Raw genomic sequence first — 20,334 nt, forward strand, 5'->3', positions numbered from 1 at the left:
AGCTATTCTTTGGCTGGTTGGTTTTAGTACTGTAAACTGCTTCTGAGCAAACACGGAAATTAGCAAAATTATGTAAACTTGATCCTGAGGTTTTAGAATGGCAAATAAATGTACAATTGTTTACATAACAAGAGGCTAAGCAGAAAGTAAATTTCAATATGTCAGTATAGAGGCTCTACTTTACGTAGACTTAAATTAATGTGAGATATGTACCTTCATATTCAGAAATCTGGATGTTTCCTTCATACATTAAACTATTAATAAGCATAACTTTTCTGCTTGTGTAATTATATAAAGCAAAAACAATGGTCATTATCAGAGATGTTTCCCCAAGTTGACTTTTAAAATACCAGTCTTTCCCTCTTTTGAGTTTGTTTGCAGCAAGAATATATAGAACAAATTTATCACTTTTCCATGTCTTTTTATTAACTTTTTCACACTCTTAAAACTAATATACTTCACTCTTTTTTCTCCTCGCCTTTACCACTAATACCAGTAAAATTCCCTTGCTGATCGTGAAATAAGTCTGTCAAGATTTTTACTATTATTATTATGGCTGCTACTGATAGATGGAACACCTTCATCATCACTTCTGGTTTCTTCTAACCATAAAATGTTTAGTTTGAAGGTTTAAAAAGCCACCACTGGTTCCCAGTCAGCATATACAAACTCTTAATATACTGTTTATTATTAAACAATTCAGTGTACTATTTTATATTGGATAATATTGATTCTTAACATTGGCTTTTCAATCATCAAAAGTCAACATAAAAATTCCAATTTTCAGTAATTTAGTGGAAAATATCTTTTTTCCTTCAATTTTAAAGGCTTCTTGTTCTCTACACCTGTATATTATCAGTGAAAGGGATCAACAGCTAACTTGGGCCAAGTAAAAAGGAAATTTTGCATTTGTCATTGAGACAATTTATGGTAGATATATGCATATACAGAATACATTATGAAGACTCCATTTAACCTGTTTATATAAGATACAAGGCCACACTAAACTACACAGTGGGATTTATCTATTCCGTTCACTTGAAACAATAAACAGTAACGTATCGAAGAAGAATGTGTCCTACCCTGTCTCGTATGGAAAAATAAATTATATGGTTGAAACACAAAAGAAAGTAAGCTTAAGAGTGAAGTAATGTATACGTCCATTTTGTCTTTCTTTTTTTTTTTTTAATTAACAAATACACTGATGACACAAAGTAAAATTCAGATACAACATAGAGCTAACAGTGTGATTCTTCAATTCAAGTAAGTGAAATGATTTCTTACTCTGGTAGCCTCAATAAAGACTAAAAAGATTTCCCAAACATATGTAGAAATTTGTAAACAACACACTTTCTTAGGAGGTAGTTGTAAGGCATATAAAACTTGTTTTTCTGTCATAATTGCTATGTCCACATTTAAAGGAAAAGCTAAATGATAACTACCGATAACATAGCAATGAAAAAAATTATAGCACTTTACTAGGGAGTATAATGCTATTAACATGGAGTATTTTATATTTGACACTTGCCACTATCCTATACTTTTTGCTTACTTTCCTATATTTACTTGGGCTTTTTTTAATTAAGATAGTTCTGCTAGATAATAGATACTACCCAATATTTATTACAGTACATGAGGTGTCTTACTAAGGAATCAGGGGAAAGAAACGCCTATATTTTCTTGATTTTAAAATTATTGGACAGGGAGCTATAGATTGGAATTATCCTTATTTAGTTTTTGAGATCAGGTTTGTTAAGTACAATACCATGGTTTTAGAAGTCTGTACTAGGAACATTTTTCAAATACATTTTTTATATTTCAGATGTAATACAGTGCATTTTTACTTGAACAATAAAAATAATAATCTTGAGACCACGGAGGTCTTTTTCCCTCACTCTTTGAAAGTGAATGGTATGTGTAATCGCAGACTACAATGATTTCATTTATTCTTTTAAGAAGTAACTTAATTCTTGGAAATAACACTGGGTGAGTTCTTACCTTAAATCTCAAAATAGATAAGAGTAAACCCGGGGTCTCCCTGGTGGCACAACGGGTTAAGACACAACCTATGAAGCTGTCCGCTGCCTCTGCAGCACTAGTTTGATCCCAGGCTGGCCAGGAAGCAACCCCCATGGCGTAGCCGACCTCTCCTGGCTCGCCCGCTGCTCCCCTCAGCAGTGTACTTAAGTCAATTTGCCAGTTCTGTTTCCCACTCTGTCTCTGGTGAATCCTCTCACCCTCCACACCTCTGGCCTGTACCCCAGTTCTTGTATGCATAAATAAATATTTTTTTAAAATCCCATAATTACTGTGTAATTTGTTTGTGCCAACCATTCCATTTTAAGAAATGATTTTGCCAGTCCCAAAAGCAGAATCACCATTTCATGCACTTTAGCAGATACTAACATGCACAAAAATTGATGTTGGTATTAATGTGAAAGATATTTCCCCCCTCTGTTTCCTGTTAACTGTAAAATTTAAATCATTTTATTAATAATTGAACACTATTTTTTTATGAATTACTATACAGTAATTTTTCTCAAGAAAAATGGGGATAATTTACCCACTAGCCCTATCTTGTTTTTCATGAAAATACTATTTTATCTTTAACACAGATTAACTAAATACACATAAGTTATCTGCACACTATTTGTTTCACTATTTTTAATAAACATTGTTAGACTAAACAGTAAAACTCAAGATCACAAAACCTCTTCAGATCTTTTTTTTTTTTTTTAAGATTTATTTATTTATGCATACAAGAACTGGGGTACAGGCCAGAGATGTGAGGGGTGAGAGGATTCACCAGAGACAGTGGGGGATAGAACAGGTAGACTAACTGAAATACACTGCTGAAGGGAGCAGTGGGCAAGTCAGGAGAGGTCTGCTGCATCATGTGGGTTGCTCCCTGGCTGGCTGGGGATCCAACTTGTGCTGCAGAGGCTGCGGATTGCTTCATAATGCAGTGCTCAACCTCTTGCGCCACCAGATCATCTGACTTCTTAAATATATTTCACTTTGTTTTTTACAGAAGCAAGCATTCATTCCTGTAGATCTGGCATTACAGGACATTTAAACATTCCCAAACTTTCTTTTAAATAATGAATTTTAAAATCAGAATTCTTTCAAAATGATTAAAATTCAAAGATAAACCAGTTCAATGTTCTGTTTTTTTTTTTTTTTAAGATTATTTATGCATACAAGAACTGGGGTGTAGGCCAGAGGTGCGGGGAGGTGAGAGGATTCACCAGAGACAGTGGGGAGCAGAACAGGCAGACTGACTGAAATACTGCTGAGGGGAGCAGCGAGACAGGAGAGGTCTGCTGCGCCATCTGGGTTAGCACCCAGACCCAAATGGAACTGGTGCTGCAGTGGCTGCCAATAGGTTCATAATGCTAAGACTTAACCCTTTGTGCTACTAGGGAGGCCCCAGTTCAGTGTTTCAAATTACTATAATACAGATTTGAGTATTCCATTCGCTCATTTTTGTTTTACACAAGCGTATTTATTCAGATGTCATTTAGTATAGTTTGGTATACTTAATTTATCCTTTATAAATTCTGGAAGCTCCTAAATCTCTAGAGATTCTACACACACACGTACATATTAATAAGTGCTTATTTAAACATGTCACAACATTAACTTAGGTGACTATAATTTAGGATAATACCATTAGAGCTTTAATAAGACTTAGTGTGTTAACACACCTTGATTGAAAAAATCACTCTCTTCTGGGTAAGTGAATATAAAGAAAATATAAAATGAATATAAAGAGGGCCTCCCCTGGTGGCGCAGCGTTTGAACGCTGGGCTGCAAAGCTGCCTGCAGCCTCTGCAGCACCGGTTCAATCTGCCAGCTACCCGCAAGGGTCCCACATATTGCGACAGACCTCTCCTGCTGTGCCCGCTGCTCCCCTCAGCAGTGTATTTCGTCAATCTGCCTGTTCTCTTCGCTCTGGCTCTGGTGAATTCTCTCACCCTCCCACGCTTCTGACTGTACCCAATGCTTGTATAAATAAATAAATAAAAATCTTTTTAAAAAGAATATAAAGAAAAACTACGACTATATCTTTGACATAAATGAGAATTCCTTTATAATGTTGAAATACAGGACTAATAGATGTTCGTAAGATGTTTTTGTATTACACTTCTACCTTTAAGTGAATTTAAAGTTTTGAAAGGTAAAAAAGCAAAGTTTGTTCAATATTTAAGAAACACCATATTAGAGAATTTTGTCATTAAAGAGATCAAAAAAAATTTTAGGTAGTTATGAAAAGTAATGCCTTAAATGAGAAAGAGAAACCTAAATCTGTTTCCAAGGGATCACTTATTACAAAAACAATTTACCTTTTAAAGTTTCTTTAGTCAAACCTCTCAAAAGGCACTGTGTACACTGAGAACTCAAGATTACTATACATAAAGTTTATATATAAAAGCCTGTATTCAAATTTTGAACTCCACTCCTCTCTTCAGCACCATGGTGAATAAGAATTTCAGAAGCTACAGAAAGAAAATTAATATATAGTTCCCATATATTTAAGGAAAAAACAGTTTAACGAGGTAACAGTACTATACTGTGTTGCACAAGTTAATTTGTAAAGTGTTAGACTTGACATGATTTGGGTTGGTTTATGTATAAGGCCATTTTTATACTGTAGTTTGCAGCTCACATGATACAAGTTATGGAAAAAGGAAAGTCTCTTCAATAACTAGTGTTGAGGAAATTGGATGGCAACATATAAGAGAATGAAATTAAATATTTCATACCATACACATAAATGAACTCAAAATGGATTAAAGACTTTGTATGAAAGATCTGAAACCATAAAATACATAGCACAGGAGAAAATATGGACAAAACACTCCAGAACATAGGCTTCAGTGGTGTCTGTGTGAATTCTTCAATAGTAAGGGAAACAAAAGCAAGAATAAACGAATGATATCAAACTATAAAACTTAGGCACATCAAAAGAAACTCATTAAAATGATCTTACCAAATGGAAACATCATCCATATAACGAAGGGCTAATAATATCCAATAACTATAAAGAACTCATAAAACTCAACCAAAAAAAAACAATCAAAATAGAAGAACTAAACACTTCTTTGATGTCCAAGAGACATAGGAGAAATTGATATCACTATCAGGAAACTGCAAATCAAAACCACATCAGATACTACCTTACACGTTTGAAAATGAACTATCAAAAAGACCAGAAACAAGTTGGAGAAGTGTAGAGAAAAAGGAATCCTCATATACTGTTGGTAGGATTTCAGACTGGTCCAGTTCCCATGAAAATAGTATAGAGGTTTTTCAAAATATTAAAAATAGGGTTGCTGATTCAGCAATTCCACTCTTAGGTATCTACCTGAATAAAGACAATACACTAATTTAAAGGGTCACATGCAATCCTAAATGCATTGCGATACTATTTACCCTAGCAGTTCTGAAAAGATTCTAAGCTTAACCCAAGGACAGAGAAGATGACTAAGAACTTGGGGCATATATACACTATGGTATACTACTCAGTAATTAAAAAAAAAAATCTTGCCATTTTGGACAACATGGATGGAACTGGAGATTATATTAAGTCAAAATAAGGAGAAAGACATGCTGAATGATTTTATTGTGGAATATAGAGAAACAACAGGAACAGAAAAAAAAAAAACCCTTATAATCTCTCTAGAATTGAGGGTACCAAATGAGGAAGGAAAAGGTGGGGAATAAGAGGAGGAGGGAGCCCAATGGATTATGGCAGAGGATTATTTCGTTGTGGACAAGGTGCGGTAACTTACATCTGAGGAGGTGTAAGTCTATACCCCTAAATCAAACATATTTTTAAAATTTGGGAGAAAGTGATACAGTTATCACAATACTATAGGACCACCACATACACATTACAGTTAACTCCTTTGTATTGTGTTTTCTAATTGACAAATACCCAACATACTCTACCAAATAGCAAATTCTGATAATTTCCATATGAATTAAGGAATCTTAATATAATCTTAATCTTATATATACATGAAATTAGAAAAATATGCATAAATTTTATTTAGATCATAATCTTTTAAGTTAAAAATGAAAATTTTAAAATAAGATACATGATTCAATAAATAGCAGAAAAGGTAGACCCACACTGTTAAGGTGGTCCCAGCCTTGACCCTTGAGGCAGCTCCACAGAAGGAAGTCAAAGTGGTCTGAAAACTAGCTTGAAAATTGATTTAGATTAGATCAACAGTGACTACAGATTTTTAGTTTTAGAACTTATTTTCAGGTCAGAGGTGCAGGGGTTGTGAGAATTCACCAGAGACAGAGTGGGGAGCAAAACAAGCAGACTGCCTGCAATACACTACTGAGGGGAGCAGTGGATGAGACAGGAGAGGTCTGCTGCACTATGTGGGTTGCTTCCTGGCCAGGGATTGAACTTGTGCTTCAGAGGCTGCAGATAGCTTCACAGTGCTGTGCTTAACCTCTGGCACCACCAGGGAGGCCCAGAATTTATCTTTTTATCAACTTCCTTTCGCCTAGATATTAAAAGTTCAGTACCCTTGAGCAACATGCTACTGTAGATCGGTCAATTCCCAATGTCATCAGTTCTCTGGAAGGAGAGGAGTGCAGCAGCTTGGAAGTTGTTTTATTACTCCCACACTCTTTAGAAGATATTTCCATTCTAAATTGAAATTGTTTCCACTTTAAATGAATTATTTGGTAGCAACCAGTTACTTGTTAACGAACGAATAAAGGAATTAGTTGACTTTTTTAAAAGATTTATTTATTTATGCATACAAGTACTGGGGTACAGGCCAGAGCTGCAGGGGATGAGAGAGTGGGTAACAGAACAGGCAGATTGACTGAATTACACTGCTGAGGGGAGCAGCAGGCAAGACAGGAGAGGTCTGCTGCGCCATGTGGGTAGCTCCCTGGCCAGCCAGGGGATCGAACTCATGCTGCAGAGGCTGTGGATAGCTTCATAGGTTGCGTCTTAGCCCCTCGCACCACCAGGGAGGCCCCTGACTTTTTTTTTTTAACAAAAGGAATGTCTATGTAGAGCATATATTAGGATGTGTGTTTAAACACACATTTAAAATTTCTTGTATGGATTTATCAGTTTTTAAAGAAGCTGATTTCCAGAATCCAGAGAGGTGAATTTCTGGTCCCCCTGGATAGTTGCACAATGAAGCAAGAACAGTAGCTGCAGTTTGACATTATATTAACATTTGTTGGGGGATTCTTTATCTAAATCAACATATTATTAACACAACATAATTTGATCTCTAGGTCAAGTGGTGACCATTCTGTGAGGAAACACCAAGTCATTCCAGTTTATTTGCTGCTGCAGTGTACACAAAACTAAAAACTAGAACTTGTAGAATTGTCCTATTCCTTTTACCAGACACCCAATGATGGTGCTGTTCAAGCTTTACAACTTATAAAAGCTAAATATAAGTTCTAGTAAAGATTTCACCACGCTGCCGGGGATAACTTCCCTCAAGTCACAAGATGGTACTTTATCCATAAGATTTTTTTTTTACATTTTCAAAGGACAGGTTTATTTATTTTTTAATGATTTACTTATTTATGCATACAAGAATCGGGGTGTAAGCCAGAGGTGCGGCGGGGGTGTGTGTGTGTGTGAGAATATTCACCAGAGACAGAGTGGGGAGCAGAACAGGCAGATCTACTAAATATACACTGCTGAGGGGAGCAGCGGGTGAGACCTGAGAGGTCTGCTGCGCCATGTGGGTTGCTTCCTGGCTGGCTGAGGATGGAACTCATGCTGCACTGGCTGGCGATAGCTTAACAGCTCTGTCTTTAACCCCTGTGCTACCTAGGAGGCCCCAAAGGACAGGTTTATTAGGAAGAGGTGAGAGAAAAAGAGAGGCACCTGCATCGTTACAGGGGAGCCTCCATAAGACAGTTGCTGCTCTCTTTTTCCTCAAAGCTGCTGAGGAAAGCACAGGCCTTCAACACTCCTTCCCACTCAGGGCAGGGGGAGCACCTGACCTCAGCAGCCACCAGTCTCTGCCACACCCTGATGGCTCCTGCAACTGCAGCTCTACCTCACTTCATTGATGGTTTCAGGAAGTATACTGGAAAGGAGAGGATCAAAGGTCGAAGGAAAGTGAGAGCTTAAGCAGCTTTACTTACTGAAGAAATGAAGAACGCCTTCAAAGAATTGTATGTGGTTGGAACAGAGGTGTGAAGAAGAGGTGAAAACTTCTGGACTGACCAATACCCACAGGCCACTAACGTGGTGTCCAGCACGTACTTCAGGACTCTGTTGTCACCATTCCAAAGGAAAGGCTGAAGGGGATGCTACAAGATTTTTGCAGGTATCTACAGTGAAAGATAAAACATTAAAGAAACATTTCACGGGCCTCCCCAGTGGCGCAGCGGTTGAGCACTGGGTTGCGAGGCTGCCCGCGGCCTCTGCAGCGCTGGTTCGATCCCCGGCTGCTCCCCAGCCACCGGAGGAGGGTCCCACGTGGCGCGCAGACCTCTCCTGCCGCCCGCTGCTCCCCTCAGCAGTGTACTTCGTCCTTCTGCCTGCTCTGCTCCCCGCTCTGGCTCTGGTGAATTCTCTCACCCTCCCGCGCTTCTGACTGTACCCAGTGCATGTATAAATAAATAAATAAATAAATTTAAAAAAAAAAAAAAAAAAAAAAAAGAAACATTTCACATGTGGGGTTGACTGGTAAGAGAGGAGCAAATTATATCTTTACACAACAGGCTGAACTCTATCTAGTGCCTTAAAGGAAGATCGGTCAGAAGAAACACATGCCTCTCTCAAACCTGGATTTTCAGCAACGTGTTGACTCTTGGATAACATAATCTCAATCTCCAGTGGAAGAAATTCGGTGCACAGTACCACACATTAGTTCCGATGAAAAAGAATGAAATGGCACTTATTTTATTTTTTAAAAGATTTATTTTATCTATTTATGCATATGAGACCTAGTGTACAGGCCAGCGTGTGTGTGTGTGTGTGTGTGTGTGTGTGTGTGTGAGTGAGAGAGAGAGAGAAAGAGAGAGAGAGAGAGAGAGCGAGAGAGCGAGAGAGCGAGAGAGCGAGAGAGCGAGAGAGAGAGAGAGAGAGAGAGAGAGAGAGAGAGAGAGAGAGAGAGAGAGAGAGAGGAGATTCACCAGAGACAGAGTGGGGAGCAGAAGAGATCTACTTAAATATACTGCGAGGGGGGCAGTGGCCCAGACAGGAGAGGTCTGCTGCACCATGTGGGTCAGCTCCCTGGCCAGGGATCAAAGTCGTGTTGCAGTGGCTGCGGATAGCTTCACAGTGCTGAGACTCAACCGCCTGCACCACCCATGGCGGAGGCCCATGGAAGGGACTTTAAAACGGAGAGCTCCCTGCAGGACAAACGTCCAGCTTCGCCGCTGCAGAGCCCGCCCTTGGCACTGCAATTCCGGTCCCGCCCCCGCGGGTCTCCTCGCCTGCAGCCAGAACGCTTTGTGGTGCGCCGTAGGCCAGCCCAGTGCCGCGTGGGAAAGGTGGGACTTGCCTGTCTTGTGCGTCATCATCAGAGCGACTTGAGACGCAACTAGCGTGACCTGTAAGGTCAACTGGGGCTACGGGCTGCGGCGCGCCCGCTCATTGCGTAGGGACTCCGGAGCATGCGCGGGGCGCCCCCCGTTGAGCGGCGCGCTCCTCGGCTCTGCCAGGCGGGCGACCTGGCCCCTGCCCTGGAGCAGCCATGCTTCGCCGGCTGGGCATTCGGTGTCTGCGGCCAGTGCCTGCTCTGCAACTCCAGGCACGGGGCCCCCCACTTCAGCTGGCCCCAGCGGGCGACGTTAAACGTTCCGCTCTGCCGGCGTGGGCAGTGGCCTCAGTCTCCGCCGCTGGCCCAGGCGGCGCGGGCGGCTGGTATGAAGCGCTGGCCGCGTCGGCGCCGGTGCAGGGCGCGGAGACGGTGCTGCTCGGGGCGCACGCGGCCACAGGCCTGCCCTGGTGGGGCACCATCCTCCTCACTACCGTGGCGCTGCGCGCTGCCGTCACGCTGCCCCTGGCCGCCTACCAGCACTACATCCTGGCCAAGGTGAGGGGCGCCGGGACGCGCGCCCACCCTGCGCTGCCTCCGCGGTGGGAAGCGGTCGTCGGCGTCTGCGGGGACGTCAAATCCCCGGGCGCTTCCGGAAAGTTCCGTGTTGGTCTCCGCGACCACTTTATTATTAAGTTGTTTAACTGCCTTTAGGTGCAGGACATGAGAGATGTTCGTTGACGCTACTGGATCTGTGGTCAAAGCTTACGTGTTATTAAGCTTGCAGGTAGAGAACGAGAAGGTGAGCAACAGCTCACAAGAGAAAATGTACGAGGAAACCGGTGAAACTGTCGTTTTAAAAGTTGTAACAGCCTATGTAACCGCATCATCCTTCGTGCCCGACTAGGCCAGCTCCTCTTCCTTACTGGAAGAAAACTTAGTTAGCAGTTTGGAAACTCTTTTTCTCATGCAGGCTGGGCTACTCGCACCTTCGGTGTTTTTTTAATTTTTCCTGTAGAATCAGCACAGTAATCCTTCCTGCCCTGTTTCACAATGTTATGAGATAAAATCAGATGGTATGGATTAAAGAGCTTTGAAAACAAAGTATGGTTCAAGCATGAGACTTAAGAAAATAATCACTTTCATGTTTTCAGATTATCTTTGGGTTAAAAAAAGGAAGCGGGAAGGGAGTCAGCACCGTGAAAGCAGTGAGCTTTACATGAAGTTTTCTTGATATCAGAGAACACAATTTTAAATGATTTGAGGGAATAGAGCATAAAATTCCATGAGTGGTAATGAATTAATCCTTTATGTGCTCATACCAAATTCTGCTTTTTCTTTAGCTAGGTGGAAAATTTGCAGCCAGAAATAAAAAATATTGCCAGGCATCTTAACCAAGAAGTTGCAGTTCATGCAAATCGGTTAGGTTGGTCCAAAAATGTTGCCAGGTAAGCTAATTTTATGTATGTAAGATTGTAAATCAATATGTATAATGTGTAAGCATTGGTATTCACTATGGACTTAGTATGTAAACTGTAGCTTTAGCAGCAGAGTAATTCTTATATGCTCAGATATTTTAATTTATGTGGCATGATAATTTTATATACTAGACAAAGAAAAATAGAGAAACAAAAATGAAGGCAAATTCCTTATTCTTAAAGGACTCTTGCCTGCTGATAAGACAGACCTGTAGCCAAATAATTTTAACAGTGTATTAAATAGTGTAAAAGGCTTGTGTATAAGAATTAGGTCATTATGAGAAGTCAGGGGAAGCTTTACAAAATGCAGATACTGTGCCAGTCTGTTGGGATGTTGTTGACAAATGATATAGATAAACTTGACATTTTTGAAAAGACGAAAGGATGAGGAGGGAGGATATGTGAAGCCAGGGTTGTAGCAGCTGCATAGCCAGGGTGGTGTTCCCCTACTGTGGTTACCCTGTGCCTGCCTGGTCTTAGAAAGCCCTTGCCCCCGGGTGCTGGACTATCCTGTGTGCATCCACCAGACTTTCTAAGTCCTGCTTGAGTCAGCCTGTGCTTTTACTTACTTTGTCAGTTTCTTAAATTCTGGTCATTACTAGGCTGACAAGTGTTCACAGTCAAAACAATGAGACAAATAAGGACGGGTTTATTGGGAAATGGAGGAAGATAAAGAGAGGCACCTCCATAGTCACAGGTGAGCAGGGAGGAGGAGCTACCATTCATTTTTAATTATGTAGGTGTAAATTTGCCAACTATCTTCAATGAGAAATTATGCTTTTCTTCATTTAATGTTTTTTAAGACCTGACATAGGGAAATCTAATGATAGCGTGATGTTGATATAAAACAAGAACAGGCACCTATAATTACGAAGTTTTACTTATCAGAAAACTACAGCTCTAGGCCAAAAACAAACAAAATCTACCAGATTAATAGTCCCTCCCTGGGTTATAAATGCAGACTTGACAAACCTGTGGCACCTTGCTTATGCAGCACTGGCAGGATGATTGTCCAGACATATCCTTACACAGTGGAGAGGCTTCCTAGGAATATACTTGAGAGTTTCCTGCATTTTTTGATGGCACTGAGTCTTGACAGATGAAAGAGACTTTGTTAAATGCACAGCCAGGAAAGTGGGGTGTGTACACAGCACCTCCAAAGGCATGTTGATATGGCAGTATGATTTGTTCACTGATTTAAGTCATTTGGGAATGTCTGTGTGTATACTGTCTTAATTCGGGACATTATGATTTTATTAAATGTAACAAACTTATTGAATACCTGTACAAAATAGGCTATTAAGAAACTTAAAGATAAGTAAGGTCCAATAAGGAGACTTAGTCTAGAAAGTAAGAAATTAAGACAAGAACAGGAATAACATAGTTAACAAAGAAACAGATTAAGAAAATCTTCATGAAAGAGTTGACTGATGAATGAGTACCATTTGACAGGCCAAGAGCACACACAATATAAAAGCAAATTGCTACAAAAAAGTATGTATTCAGAGGTCAACACCAGTGTTTGGGGTGGAGTTGAGGGATTTGAGAAAAATATGCTTTCAACTTTAGTACTTCTTTTTTTTTTTAAGATTTATTTATTTATTTATATAAGCACTGGGTACAGTCAGAAGCGTGGGGGGTGGGTGAGAGAATCCACCAGAGCCAGAGCGGGGAACAGAACAGACAGACTGACGAAATACACTGCTGAGGGGAGCAGCGGGCACGGCAGGAGAGGTCTGTCGCGCCATGTGGGACCCTCGCTGGCGGCCAGGGATCGAACTGGCACTGCAGAGGCTGTGGGCAGCTTCACAGCCCAGCGCTCAACCGCTGCACCACCAGGGGAGGCCCACAACTTTAGTACTTCTAATGTAAATTATGTTCATACCATGTCAGTAGTGAAAGTTTCTGTTAATACCTAATGGCAGAGACCACAAGAGATAATCCTGTAGTCTGATGATGTTGGTTCATCAAATTGTTAGATAATTTGTATACATTGTAGAGGATTTTCAACAAAAGACATTTTATTTACCATTTGTTTAGGTAGTGCCTTATTATAACTTGTAATAGCAAGAAAGCCTTTAGAAATCATTTAGCCAATATCCACAATGTGAGTGTATTTGTGCTAGTGTATAAGCAAATTAAAAATCATGTGGCATTTTCTCCTTTCCCCTTTTTTTCTCTTCCCTCAAACTAGGCTCACTTATCTAAAGAATATGCGGAGGCTTGTTTCAGAACTGTATATTCGGGATAATTGCCACCCTTTCAAAGCCACTGTGTTGGTCTGGATTCAGCTTCCAATGTGGATCTTCATGTCTGTTGCTCTCCGGAATTTTAGCACAGGGGCAGCACATTCAGAAGGTACTTACTATAGAATTCTGTTACTCTCAAATAAGTTCTCTGATTTTGTCTTTGTGCTCCTAAAAAAGACATAAATTTCATAATTAGAATACTAATATATTAGTATTACAGCTTCTTGGAAGTCATAAAAACATAATTCCAGAATTCAGTTTCATAACCAAGAATTTTCTCCATTTGTGAAATTAAAAGAGTAGAAAAGTTTTCAGTTATAAATGTAAACATTAATTCAGAAATTGTATAAATGAAATCATTTCTTTTTATTTTCTTATAAAGGCATTTTTTTTTTTTAAGATTTATTTATTTATGCATACAAGAGCTAGGGTACAGGCCAGAGGTGTGGGGGGTGAGAGGATTCACCAGAGACAGAGTGGGGAACAGAACAGGCAGACTGACTGAAATACACTGCTGAGGGGCGAGACAGGAGACATCTGCTTCACCATGTGGGTAACTCCCTGGCCGGCCGGGGATCAAACTTGTGTTACAGAGGCTGTGGATTGCTTCCTAGTGCGATGCTTAACCCTTGCGCCACCGGGGAGGCCCTCTTATAAAGGCATTTCTATCCATAAAGTAATCTAAATAGAATTGAAAGAAAATCTATGGACAAATAATTATTTAAATTTAAGTTTGTAAAGATTATTGCTGCATCTGTTTCTGCTCTGTGTGTATTTTCTATAGAAAGCTTCTAACTCTCAGTACAGGAAGAATTAATTTCTGTTAGGGAATGAAAATAGTCTAATAAAACAGAGATGCAAGTCTTTAGTATAAGAGATGCCTTATTGAAATTTTCAGATTGCTTATGTAATACTTATTTTCCTCTACTGTTTTTAGAAATTTCTTTCTTTTATCTATAAACTGTTTCAGCAGGTTTTTCCATTCAAGAGCAGTTAGCTGCTGGTGGAGTCCTTTGGTTCCCTGATCTCACTGCACAGGATTCCACTTGGATTCTACCGGTTTCCGTTGGTGTCATTAATTTATTAATAGTGGAGGTCAGTGATTTCATGTGAGATTTGTTTGCTATTTAATTTATTTGGATTTTTGTTGTTGCTCTTCTAACATCAAATATAAATGTGTTTGTGTTGGTAGTAATCACTCAGACCCCTTGGTGTTTATGGACCAAGATCATCAGTTGATATCATCTGATGATGATGTCAGATCATCTGTTGATCTGTCTTAGGCCAGTTCCTTAAGTTCATAAATATTTATAATTAAAATAAATGAGCAGAAATAGAATACTTCCAAAATCTCTTCAGCTTTAAAATGATGTGGTTCTAATATGTAAATTTTGTGATTTGGTCTTGGTAAAGACAGTATTTAAGATGCACAGTCAATCTGGTTTTATTCTTTTTTTTTTTTTAAATTTTTTATCATCAGTGACAGGTAGTTACTTTAATTTTCTTTTAAAGATTTATTTATTTATGCATACAAGAGCTGGGGTATAGACCAGAGATGTGGGGGGCAAGAGGATTCACCAGAGACAGAGTGGGGACAGGCAGACTGACTGAAATACACTGCTGAGGGGAGCAGCGGGCGAGACAGGAGAGATCTGCTGCGCCATGTGGATTTCTCTCTGGCCGGCCAGAGATTGATCTCATGCTGCAGAGGTTGCGGATTGCTTCATAGTGCGGTGCTTAACAGTGCCACCAGGGAGGCACTGTAAGTTTCTTGAGGAAAGACTCCATTTGTAGTTTAAATTTGTTTCCCTAAGCACTCAGTCTAGTCCAATGAACAGAGTTGGAACTTAGTGTCAAAAAATGAAAGTGATAAACCCAAGGTTATAATAAAGTAATGTCAATATTCTAATCTTTCTTTAATGCCCTAACAAGCCAGCAGTCTAATAAAAACTTATACTTACTATACACTATGTGCCAAGCATTATTATATGCAATTTATATAAATTAACTCATTTAATTCTTAATCCTGTGATGTATGTACTAGTATTATTCCCATTTTAAGGTAGAGAAAGTGAGGCACTGAAAAATTAAGTAATTGTGCATTTACATAACCACTAGTGCAAGGCTTTCATGTTAACCTAGTTTGTGTCTAGAGTCAGCGCTCACATCCATTATGTTATGCTGCATCTTAAATCAGTAATTCATAAATTATAGCTGCTTTTCATAGTCTTGATTCTTTCCCTTATTTCATGTAGCCAGATCATAAGTCTATGAAATATCTATTAAGTTCCTTCTTTATGCCAGCCACTGTATTTATGTGCCAAAAAACAAGGGTAAAGATTAATATGTAGTACTTATCTTGAAGGAACTTTTCATTTTATGGACAATCTTTAAAACATGCTAATTAGTAAAAATTATGCTTTTTTTTTTACATGGTTGAATTTCTTTATTGCTATTGATTAAAATTCCATTTAAGAATTGTTCAGTTTTTAGAAAGATAGGTTTGATCATCAATCAAGCATAAATTTTTCAGTGTTTGATTTTTAATTCTTTTTTGCTTTTATTAAAATATAAACTGGTACCAGTCAAAGATCAGTTTGTATTTTAAATCATATATAATTTAATATGTTTTAGTAATCATTGTATGTCTATATATTCTACCCCTTCAGATTTTTGCTTTGCAAAAGATTGGAATGTCTCGTTTTCAGACATATATTACATATTTTGTCCGTGTGGTATCAGTGCTGATGATTCCAATTGCTGCAACAGTACCTTCAGTGAGTAAACACCAGCATTGTGTCTAGCATGTACTAAATTCTTTTAGCACTTAGCTTAATTTATCTGGGATCCTGCTTCTTCTGTTCAGCTTCCACTTATTACTTAGTTTCTTACTGGTTTCTGAGTTTCCATTGTGACTATTTTGCTATCTTCATCACCATGTGACACTAGAATACTACTTGAGATTTGTTAATATTCCTTTATGTTAATGTGTCTTATCTTTCCTACTAAAACAAATTCTTTTTTCCTTTTTAAAAACTCTTGCAAAAGCACCATTAGTATTGTATTTGCTTTTTGATTAGTTAATAAATTGAATTCTGTTACATAGATTGGGCCAAGGAATTTAGCACTTGAAAAAGACACAAAACTTAGTGCCAAGTCCATATAGATTCATATGTATTATTTTACCTTATAGCAACCTTGTGAGATAAGTGCACATGTCCCCATTTATATATAATTAATTTTTTTCATGGATATAATTGACATGACATTAGTTCCAAGTGTACAAAATAGTGATTCAATATTTACATATAGCGCACAGAGGTTACCACAATAAGTGTAGTTAGCATATATCACTATATATAGTGACAAAATTTTTTTGTGATGAGAACTTTTTGTCTACTCTCTTAGCAACTTCCCGATACACAATCAGTGTATGTACCTATAGATATTGTGTTGTGCATTACATTACCATGTAAAGCTGTAAGTCACTACTTTTGAATCATTTTACTCATTCCACCTCTGCTTCTGGCAGCCTCCAGTCTGTTCTCTGAGTCCATGAGTCAGGGTTTAGGTAAGGGATGTTTTCATTTGTTTTAAGATCCCACATATAGGTTAATCATATGGTATGTACCATCTTTCTCTGATTTAATTTAATGAGCATAATTCCCTTAGTACATGACTTGCAAATGTTTTATCCCATTCTATGGGTGGTTTTTCATTGTGTTGATGATTTCCTTTGCTCTACAGAACATTTTTAGTTTGATATAGTCCCACTTATTTATTTTTGCTTTTGTTGCCTTTGTTTCTGATGTCACATCCAAAAGAACATCATTAACACTAGTGTCAAGGAACTTATCACCTATGTTTTCTGTAGGAGTTTTATGGTTTCCATACAGATCTTACATTCAGATCTTTGACCTATCTTGAGTTAATTTGTGTGTATAGTGTAAGATAATGGTCCATGTTCATTCTTTTGCATTTGCATGTAGTTGTTCAGTTTTTTTTTTTTTTTGACATTATTTATTGAAGAGACTGTCCTTTTTTGATTGTATAATCATGGTTCCTTGTAAACTAATTGACTACATATGTTTGGGTTTATTTCTGGGCTCTTTATTCTGTTCTTTTGATATCTGTGTGTGTTTTTATGGCAATTCCATATTGTTTTGATTATTGTAGCTTTCTAATATAGTTTGAAATCAGTGAGTTTGATGTCTCTGACTTTTTCTTTCTCAGTTGCTTTGGCTAATCAGGTCTTTCATGGCTCCAGATGAAATTTTAGAATTGATTGTTCTATTTTTGTGAAAAATGCCAAGGGACTTTGGGTAATATTAATAATTAAACTTGTATAGAAAAGGAAATGGTTTTAACTATAGTTAATTCATATTTTTAGCATTTTATTTATTTCCCAGGGATACTTTAGTGTTGAGGATAAAAACTCTGTCAGAACCAATACATAGATCATAAAGTATAATTCATTGTAACTGGCAGAGTCATAGCAACATGTATTAAAAGCTGTTATTTGGACATAATATTGCCATTAATCCTGTGTAAAATAAGTAAAATAAACATCATAATGTTTGTGAGAATTGATGAAATAGTATCATGTGTTGTACCATGTGCCTGTTAGCATACTTTCATGTAATGTAAAACAATACAGTCAGTATATTTATGGGGGGAAATAATGTTAACTATGACTGAGGAAACCCCCAAATCAAATAAAACAGGGATTATGAAGTTTTAGTGAGGAATTGAGTGGAAAGTAATAGAGATATGAAAAATAGTGTCTTTAATACCCAAAAGTATAAGAAATTCAGCATTAGGCTGCTTAGTGTAGAATTTGGTAAGACAGCTACATGAAGATATGAGAGAACCAGCCTATTTCTCTCTTACTAATCCTTAATCTACAGTCTGTAATTTCTGTCATAAGATCACTATGTGGTCATGATGATTGCTGGAACCTGTTATCTTGCAAGAATATAAAAAGGTGCATCAAGTGCAGTCATCAACCTCTTATAGGGAGCCTTGGTAGATGTGCCATCAGACATCTGTGCTTATATTGTAGTTATTTGGCCACACCTATCTGCAGCGGAGGATGGCAAATAATAGTTTTGTTTGTTTTTAGAAGGCCAGCATACTGAGCTGAGAATAAGGATTTTTTTCTTTTTAAGGAGCAATGATACTTAGTAGGCAGCTTATAGTCTGCAAATTTGGATACTTTTTGCTTCGCAGATAAGTGAGATTATGGTGATAGCTAATACTTGTTCAACATAGACTTTGTGTCAGGCGTTTGAAATATTTTACATATATTAGCTCATATAATTCTCTCAACAGTGCACCTAAGAAGATGCTATTATAACCTCCACTGTAGTGATGAGAAAACTGAAATCATTCCTCTATTAAGTGGCAGTCTTCACGTACTCCAAGTAATTTAGTTCTTGAGCTTAATTGCTGTGCTAATCTTCTTGTAAGAATGTATTAATTTTTGCTTTAAACATTTGCATTGGAACAAATGCAAGTGCTTAATATGGGCTATTTACTGTGCTTATGACTACAAAAATTACCCCATTGTTCCTCATAACAACCCTTTAAGGTACATATATAGAGTTCTGCACCTATTATATTTTTTATTTAGTTGCAGGGAATCAAATCATTTTATTGAGGGACTTCTGGGGAGGATCAAAGGGCTGGGGGACAGAGATTTGATATCCTCGGACCAGGTAGGCTCTCTCCAGCTTTACAGTTGCAGAAAAGCCTATATCCATTTATAGATGAGGAAACTGAAACAGGAAAAATAACTTGCACAAAGTCAAATAAATGGAATTTGTATTCAGGTTGTTTGACTCCAGTACCTAGATTCAACCTCCACCTGGTCTTGCCTCTAGGCTTGATAACCTTTTGATCCAGTAACAGTTTGGAACACATACATACCCTGTATGTATGGGGATGTTTTGAGAGGCTACCAAACTTAGTGACTTAAATAAAAGCAATCTGGATAGGAATGTAAAAGAAAGTTGAAGATAACTCTAAGACTATTTGTCTCAGAAAAAGGCAAAGATAATGCATTTCTGATTATGTGTAGTGACTGGAAAAAATTTGAAAGATAAATGACTGTGGGGGGAAATGTGATTTAGGGAGGCTAAATTTGCTATCATAAATGGCTGTGCTCCCAGGAGCCTATCAATGTAGCACCTTGTCAGGACTCCTGGTAGGGGAGAAAATATATGTAGTTGGCAAAGATGTGAAGTGATTTCTCTCTTGGGTATCAGCCTGGAAATTGTTCTCTATCATTCTAATTACGAATACCTCTCATTTTGCTTTCTTTTTGCTTTTTGGTCTTCCTTCAACCTTTTTCTTATTACCTATTGGATTAGTTACAGATATCAGATAGCCCCTGTAGTTTTTATTCAGTCCCATTAGGCTTTTATTTACAGTGATTGTAATTTTTATTTCCTTTGCTTCCCTATTTTTGGACCTTGGCATCCTTGGAGAATGGAGAGGTGCTAACACACATGTCCTTTCTTGTCTTTACAGTCGATTGTTCTCTACTGGCTGTGCTCCAGCATTATGGGACTTTCACAGAACTTGCTGCTTCGCTCTCCTGGGTTTCGCCAATTTTGCCGAATACCGTCAACTAAGTTAGATTCAGACACTCCTTACAAGGACCTCTTTGCTGCCTTTTATACAAAATTCATTTCAAGAAAATGACATACAGTGATTTTCAAACAAGTGTTGCTACCATCTTATATACTTAGAAGATCTAGAAATTTAGATATGATTTAATTGCCTTTATTTAAAATCATGAACTCTGTGAAGTACCTTGGGTTAAGATAAAATCCAGATGTATTTTACAATGCTTAAAATATTTAAAATGCTAGAAAGGTAATGATTTTTTTGTGTTTTTAAAAAATTTTTTTTATTGAGTAAATATTGCTTTACATCATTGCTTCCATAATAGAAGTGTAGGATCCCCCCTTCAGGCATTGTTGCTGTAGTGCACCCACCAAAGGGTAGTGTGTTTAATTGTATAGTAAGAGTATCAAAGTCTGGCTCTTTCTGGCTAAAGATGCCTGAACTTGGAGAACAGAAAACTAAATGAAGTTAAATACTGTTAAA

The 20,334-nt window shown here is 38.2% G+C and overlaps 1 protein-coding gene across 3 annotated transcripts; it reads left to right on the top strand.

Moving 5' to 3' along the window:
* Nucleotides 1-9,710: 9,710 nt before the first annotated feature.
* On the top strand, nt 9,711-19,926 carry COX18 (cytochrome c oxidase assembly factor COX18; the record flags this gene model as incomplete). Of its 3 annotated transcripts, none has more annotated exons than XM_084234021.1 (6): nt 9,711-10,052; nt 10,842-10,942; nt 13,167-13,330; nt 14,192-14,316; nt 15,891-15,998; nt 19,753-19,926. In XM_084234021.1, 6 exons carry the CDS (start codon nt 9,711-9,713, stop codon nt 19,924-19,926), a joined length of 1,014 nt encoding a protein of 337 aa, XP_084090147.1. The 3 variants fall into 3 exon arrangements, with proteins under 3 accessions (XP_084090147.1, XP_084090148.1, XP_084090149.1); XM_084234022.1 differs by having other exon boundaries at nt 14,195-14,316; XM_084234023.1 differs by lacking the exon at nt 10,842-10,942 and having other exon boundaries at nt 10,015-10,052; nt 14,195-14,316.
* Between the last annotated feature and the right edge of the window lie 408 nt (nt 19,927-20,334).

This window comes from Talpa europaea (assembly GCF_964194135.1).
Source record: "Talpa europaea genome assembly, chromosome: 5".
Classification (NCBI taxonomy): Eukaryota; Metazoa; Chordata; class Mammalia; order Eulipotyphla; family Talpidae; genus Talpa; species Talpa europaea.